Source organism: Myxocyprinus asiaticus, chromosome 5, assembly GCF_019703515.2.
Source record: "Myxocyprinus asiaticus isolate MX2 ecotype Aquarium Trade chromosome 5, UBuf_Myxa_2, whole genome shotgun sequence".
Taxonomy (NCBI): domain Eukaryota; kingdom Metazoa; phylum Chordata; class Actinopteri; order Cypriniformes; family Catostomidae; genus Myxocyprinus; species Myxocyprinus asiaticus.
The window spans coordinates 38,181,939-38,189,170 of NC_059348.1; the positions used below are offsets into that span (position 1 = coordinate 38,181,939).

At 40.9% G+C, this 7,232-nt stretch overlaps 1 protein-coding gene across 2 annotated transcripts; it reads left to right on the forward strand.

Moving 5' to 3' along the window:
* The first annotated feature begins 244 nt into the window (after positions 1-244).
* LOC127441384 (serine/threonine-protein kinase PLK3-like) lies at positions 245-6,562 on the forward strand. Of its 2 annotated transcripts, none has more exons than XM_051698744.1 (15): positions 245-554; positions 1,461-1,568; positions 1,678-1,794; positions 1,890-2,019; positions 2,139-2,226; positions 2,311-2,406; positions 2,569-2,767; positions 2,931-3,057; positions 3,154-3,266; positions 3,782-3,899; positions 4,171-4,254; positions 4,367-4,529; positions 4,767-4,896; positions 5,022-5,135; positions 5,260-6,562. In XM_051698744.1, the coding sequence occupies exons 1-15, from the start codon at positions 342-344 to the stop codon at positions 5,455-5,457; spliced, it is 1,998 nt and encodes a 665-aa protein (XP_051554704.1). In that variant the 5' UTR covers positions 245-341; the 3' UTR covers positions 5,458-6,562. The 2 variants fall into 2 exon arrangements, with proteins under 2 accessions (XP_051554704.1, XP_051554705.1); XM_051698745.1 differs by having other exon boundaries at positions 3,157-3,266.
* Positions 6,563-7,232: the final 670 nt, after the last annotated feature.

Sequence of the window (7,232 nt, forward strand, 5' to 3'; positions counted from 1 at the left end):
TTCAGTCAATTGACCAGCCAGGGCGAGTCATCCGAAGGTCCATAATCGCGTCAACCGTGACTGGATGATGCATTCTTAGGTTTTCATTCACTTTTCTGCTGCACTTTCATATGCGTCGCTCTGATCTCTGATTGAATTTCCACCAGCCAACTACTTACGTTCTTTCCAGACGTCCCCGGCCATCGCCCCGCCCATTCCCGTGACGTCACAGACAGTTTATAAACTGCAGGAATTCAGTGTCTGGGCAATGTTTTGACTCATCGGACTGGAGAACTTCTCCTGGCAGACTTTGGGACTTAACATAAGGAGTTTATTCTAGGGCGAAGGATCTCTATTAATGAATGGATCCTGCTTGTTTTACCTCCGCGCAGCGTCTTTCCTGTAAAATGATGAATCCGGATTTGTTCAAACCGTCCCCAGACCGTCTTCCGGCGGCTCAACCGCCTGCCAGACCGAACCGGAGTAAATCTGAACATGTTAAGACGGAGCTCGCGCAGGTGGTGGTTGACGCCAAGACTGGAAGATCATACTGTAAAGGAAAGCTTTTGGGAAAGGTACCGCTTATTTATATTTGCACTGCTAATCGGAACTGATTGATCTCTTTGAATGACTTTGTCATTTTAAATGCCAATGAGTTAGATTTCAGTCCCCGCATGCTTTTTAAATCACATTTCTTAATGTCCTCAAACGAGAACAGTGTGCTCTCATGCGTGTCTCGTGAGTACTTGTGTGGGTTCATTTAGTACTGTGAGATGAATGGATGCACCAGAGCCACTGGACCTCAATCCGCCCTGTCTGTGTTCTCGAACCTACCTGCTTGTTGTTCTTGTTTCAAATATGGAGTCAATTACATATCATTTCTGCATATACAGTCTTCGAGTTTGGAGTTAAATGAATTAGTGGTTTTAGTAATATAAGTTCACATCTTTTATGTTTGATGTATTTCGATGCCATGAAAAAATGAATGAGTGGCAGCGATGCTGCATTGCTCATTAACAACGATGCCAGTGAACACTCTGTCTCAGTCTCCTTCTCCTGTATGCAGAACAAGGATAATTTAAATTAGACGAAAGATTATTATTATTAGTCTCGTGCAAATCTCAGTTTTTAAAGTGCTGCATCATTGTGCGATGCTGGAAGGAGTGGTTGGTCAAGTGGGAAAAATATACGTCATTCCTTTGTACCTGTGTTAGAACACATTGGCTGTGTCTAAAAACCCAGACAGCATTTTTGTGGACATTATAGACGTGTTTACACACATGAACGCACCTAAAATGCCCAAAGATGCGGTTTGGTAGGTGGGCAGCACACTTGATTTTGAGGCAGCCATTTGAAACTCCTGTTTAGAGACTGTTGCGCAGACACCTGCAGCCCAGCACTTTGTGATCTTCACCTTGGGATGTAATTGCAGCATTTTGTCTTGCTGGAGTGATTTAATAGCAATGGATTTTGTTTTTCAGGGTGGTTTTGCACGATGCTATGAAATGACGGATCTTGCCAACAACAAGATGTATGCAGTTAAGGTTATTCCACAGAGCAGAGTCTCAAAGCCACACCAGAGAGAGAAGGTAAGTGCATAATGGCAGAGTTCACCTTCAAGTACATGTAGATGTCACAGGATTATTATTATGTTTGTAACTGCATCTCTAACATTGTTTTCTTTTCATTGTCCCTTAGATCATTAATGAAATAGAGCTTCACAAAAGCCTCCAGCACAAGCATGTGGTGAAGTTCTCTCATCATTTTGAAGACCAAGACAACATTTACATCTTCCTTGAACTTTGCAGCAGAAAGGTGAATTGCTTTTCCAAGTACAGGGCTCAATCTGTCTCACATTCCCTGTGGTGAACAACAGGCATTGAATCTCACCCTGTGCTTCATATTTACAGTCTTTGGCACACATTTGGAAAGCAAGACATACGCTGACAGACCCTGAAGTCCGTTACTACCTCAGACAAATCATATCCGCACTTAAATACCTCCACAACAAAGGCATCCTCCACAGAGACCTCAAATTAGGTATGTTTTGTTCGTTTAACCTAATGTGAAATCTACAATTCTGTAACATCCATTACATTCAGATATTTTCTTATAATGCTAACATAACTTTTTTTTTTTTTTTTTTTGTGCTTTTTCAGGTAATTTTTTCGTGAATGAGAACATGGATTTGAGGTTAGGAGATTTCGGGCTGGCAGCCAAGTTGGAGATAGTTGAGCAAAGGAAGAAGTGAGATTGCCTACCTTCATCCTTAATAATATTTAGAGCGTTAAAGAGCAGATCAGTGTGCTAACATCAAATATTCTTTCATAGGACCATCTGTGGAACTCCAAACTACCTTGCACCAGAGGTCTTAAACCGACAAGGCCATGGGACAGAGTCAGATGTTTGGTCGCTGGGTTGTGTAATGTAAGTCAGTCTTATTGACATGCACCGATATCTCAGCTGGTTATTGGTTTTTATTAATGTGCCATTCATATTACGGAATGCCCATATTGAGTACTTGATTTATAATGCATCATATCTGGTGGTAGGTAGTCTTGACGACAAGCTCTTGTTTTGTGCAATTAGGTACACACTCCTATGTGGGAATCCACCTTTTGAAACCTTAGACTTGAAAGAGACCTACAAATGTATCAAGGAAGTGAAGTACAGCCTTCCTCCATCCCTCACTCCGGCCGCACAGAAGCTGATATCCGCAGTCCTGCAGAAAAACCCAGCTGACCGCCTTACTCTGGACCAGATACTGGCCCACGAGTATTTCACAAAGGTTGGTGTACTGCAATAGTACAGTAAACACCTGGAGCCAATTACACATTAGCCTTAAATAAGCTGATCTTAAATGTTTATTTTGTTCTTAGCCTGTTGCTCAGTTTAATTCTGCGATCTCTTTCTAATCTTTCTCACAATCCACCTACTCCTTCCTCTCTCAGGGCTTCACCCCAGAAAAACTTCCCCCGAGTAGCTGCGTGATGGTGCCTGAGCTAAATCCACCCAGTCCTGCCAAGAAGTTCTTCACCAAGATGGCCAAGAGCCTCTTTGGCAAGAAAAAATCTAAAGGTATATACTTTGAAACCTGCTTTCTATTTAAAACCATTTGAAGTCAAATATGCAATTCTCAAGAATCCCATTAATAATTTTGAGATGTCTTTTTAGCAGTTGAGAAGACTCCTTGTGAGGAGAAAGATGACATCTCAAAACTGGTATCAGGCATGGTGAAGCACTCCATTGGTCGGCAAATGAGCTACAAAACGATGGGTGCGAATGAGGTAATCATGCATATTAATAATGTTTCCACTCTATATTGGTGTATATTAATAGAACCGCTGAACTTACCATGAACTTCTGCTCAGTGGCTGGCTCATGAATGTTGTAGAAAGCCATGTCAGTATGTCTACTGTTTTGCAGCATGGCTAAAGTTGGCTCTGTGGGGATGCGTTTTGAAAGCTGCTTTAGATTAATAATACAGTCCAATAGTCCAGCTATTGTGCTGAATGTCTCAGAATAGCTCTGTACTGACCAAACCCACGTAGTCTTTGGCAAGTTCTGAATTGATCACAGTCACAAATAGAGCTTTAGTTTAGCCTGATTATCATCAGAACATACTAAATGCTTAATGTTCAGTCCAAGGAGGTAATTATGATTGGAAAAGCAAGTTATTTTTATTGGCTTTGAGGGAATTTTATTTAGATTTGCATGATTTTATTTGAGTTTGTTTGTGTTGAGGAGCCTTTCGAATGCCTACACTTGTTCCTCATGTGACCCTTCCTCTTTTGATACTCAGGCCACTTCACCCACAGTTCAGCTGGCAAGCTCTGGCCCTCTGGACACCCCGGCAGAGGAGGAGTCCAGGAAGTCTGCATCACGCTCCTTCAAAGGCACCCTCGCCAGCAGCACTGATGGTAAGGGGCCGTTGAAGTTATTTTCCCAGAACTGCAGCAGCAAATTAACTTGCATGTGTATGTGTGCTGCCTATTTTATTTTAGGCTCAATCCCCAGGCTTTAAGAGGCTGCTATTAAGTTTCTCGAAAAACATCCTGGTCTATTTTATTTAGGCACAAGATGACTTGACATTTTTACCCGTCATATCTTTTTGTGGTGTCTTTGTTATATCTGTGTGTTTTGTATTTGCTGCACTTATAATAAATCACTGTCTTTTGATTTTTCTCTCAGCTTGTGAAGACATCCCTACCCCTGCTGCTGTAGCCGAGTCTGCCATGAAGGTTCTCAACAGCTGCTTGTCTTCCATGCCAGCAGGTTTGTTCCCACACTGTTCACACTTTAGTGCAAAGGCACTTTTTTATTTTCTTAATGATTTACTCTTTAGCCTTTGACTCTACATACTTAAATATTTTCCTTTCCTTTTCAGCCTCAAGAAACCCACCCTGCCTTTCTAAACCCAAGCCCTTCGTCTGGGTAACCAAGTGGGTAGACTACTCCAACAAATATGGCTTTGGTTACCAGCTCTCTAATCATAATGTTGGTGTTCTCTTCAATGAAGGCACTCATCTGAGCTTCTGTGACCAGCGCAGGTAAGACAGCTAATTTATTTTCCCTGCGCTCTTTCTCTAATGAGCCTCTAAAGGCTCTGGTTTGGCATTTTGTGAGGAAAAAGCCTTTGGACCGAGATCTGATTGACCCACATAGAGCTTTACCCTTGACAGGGTCTCAAAATTACTAAATGGGTCAGTCTTTTAGCAAATTGTATTAAGTAGCTTTTCTTCATCTGTGTGATGTTCTAATTCTCCTGCATTTCTGTTTTTGCAAAGGACTGTACGGTACTGTCTAACAAACAACAAGCACTTTACGTTCCCTGCTGACACGTTACCAGAGAAGCTCCAGAATCAAAAACACATAGTGGAAATGATGGCTAACTACATGGAGCAGAACCTGATGGAGGTGAGTGATCAAGTCCAGAACTTAACTGGTTCAGATGTTCTTGGCCCTCCGATCCATTCATTGGAACCTTTTAAACTCTATGCAACTCAACCTAAAGCTAAACTGAAGTTGTTTCTTTTCTTTAGGGTGGAGATGTCAATTGTGATGACCAGCAGCCTCCAAGTTCTTCTCCATTACTCCTGCAGTGGATTAAGACTGACCACGCCTTAGTCATGCTCTTTGACAACCGAACCCTACAGGTAAGGTCCTGATCTTCCAGGAGCGTCAAGTGAAGCATTGACAATTTGGTAAGACCGCAAGACCTATTTTGAATAGCTTGGTCTATGTTCATTAACATTTTCCTCTGCTCTTTTGCCCTGACAGGTTAATTTTTACACCGACCACACAAAGATCATCCTTAGCAAGTCCTCAGACTCCTTGTACCTACTGACTTACATTAGCAAGGACCGCGTCTCTTTCTCCTACCCTCTGAGCGTGCTTTCCGAATGGGGCTGCTCTTCAGAGCTGCGGCAGCGCCTTCATTACGTGGTACAACTTCTCCAGCACTACACCAACGCGTAAAAGAACTCTTCAAACCCGTGGAACCACTGTTCCGCTTTGTATTAAAACCTGCTGCTTACTGCTTCTGTTTTGGAGGCAAAAAAAGGACTAAAGACAGAAATCGGGGAAGCTTATGTTGCCACGAAGATCTCCTGTCCTTGGCCATCTGCTGGCCTCTTTGAACTATGGTGCACTATTTGTTTATTTTCTTAATTTTGCGACTGAGCCTACACCAATAGTATCACACTACCAGCTTAACTCACGGTGTGCACAACCAAAATTTGATTCTGTTGTAACTGAGCTGGACTGAAGTGCAGATGGCATAAGACTCACAGGTTCTTGAATGACTAGCTTTGCTCGCAGTGTTCCAAGCAAGGTGGTCTTTGCTTTTTATGCTTGATCACTTGGCCTTTTTTTTTTTTTTTTTTTTTTTTTAAAAAAGACATTTTATTTCACTAAATGGTACACATCCAACATGAAGAGCTATGAACATCCAAAGTTTATTCTTTTAAAAAGATTAATTTTAAAGATGGCTGAGGATGGCTGTTGAACAAAGTGTAATTCAAAGAGGAGCAGTTAGGGGTGGTAGTGACTAAAGTGCCTTGCTGATGGATTCCTCTGTGCAATAATGGCCCTTCTGCCTCAAGCTCAAGTCACAAAGGGAAAGAAGATGGGCTTTGTATAGAGTCTTCATGTCATTTTCGATTCGGTTTTCCAAGTGATTAGACGGAAGTGGGGGGGGAAACACTACAAATACACACCTGATATAAGCTTTTTGCTCTTAAAAGGTATTCTATCCTTAATGTCTGTACTTGAGGGGAAAAAAAGACTATGTATTCAGTGTGTCTCCATCTTTGTTTACTTTACGTGCTCCATCATAACTAATGTCCTCAAAACTGTGACCCTGGTTGTACGTGATAAGTGTACACAATATCCACATTGTGAAAGCCATTACCCTCTCAGACAAATCTAACTAGTATTATAATTGTGGCACGTGTTCTATTTATATTTTTATTTATATATTTTTTTAATTTATTAAGAATTATGCTGTGTCAACACTGGGAAATGTTCAATATGATCACTTTTTATGTAAGGGGGGGGAATAAAGATTATTGAAAAATATAAATTAAGCCTCTTTTTGTAATGTAAGAGCTGTGTTTGTTTACATTTTATAGTCAAATGGTTAGTTTGTCCAAAAAAAAAAAAAAAAATTCTCATGATTTACTCACCCTCATGCCATCCCAGATGTGTATGACTTTCTTCTGCAGAACACAAATTAAGATTTTTTTTTTTTTTAGAAGAATATTTCAGCTCTGTAGGTCCATACAAGTGAATGGGTGCCAAAATGTTGAAGCCAAAATCCACAAAGGGCAGCATAAAAGTATTCCAAAAAACTCTGGTGCTTAAATCCATATCTTCTGAAGCAATTCGATAGGTGTGGGTGAGAAACAGATCTATATTTAAGTCCCTTTGTTTTTTTTGTTTTTTTAAAACTGTAAATTCTCCTCCCTGCTCGGGTAATCTCCACTTCACACTCTCCTGTTTTTGGTGATTCACATTCTTTGTGCATATTGCCCCTTAATGGGCATGGAGAAGAATTTATGATAAAAAATGATTAAATGTTGATCTGTTTCTCACCCCACCGATCATATCATGTCTGAACACATGGATTTAACAACTGCAGTCTTATGAGTTACTTTTATGCTCACTTTGTGGATTTTGGCGCTTTCAAATTTTGGCACCCATTCACTTGCATTGTGAGGACCTACAGAGCTGAAATATTCTTCTAAAAGTCT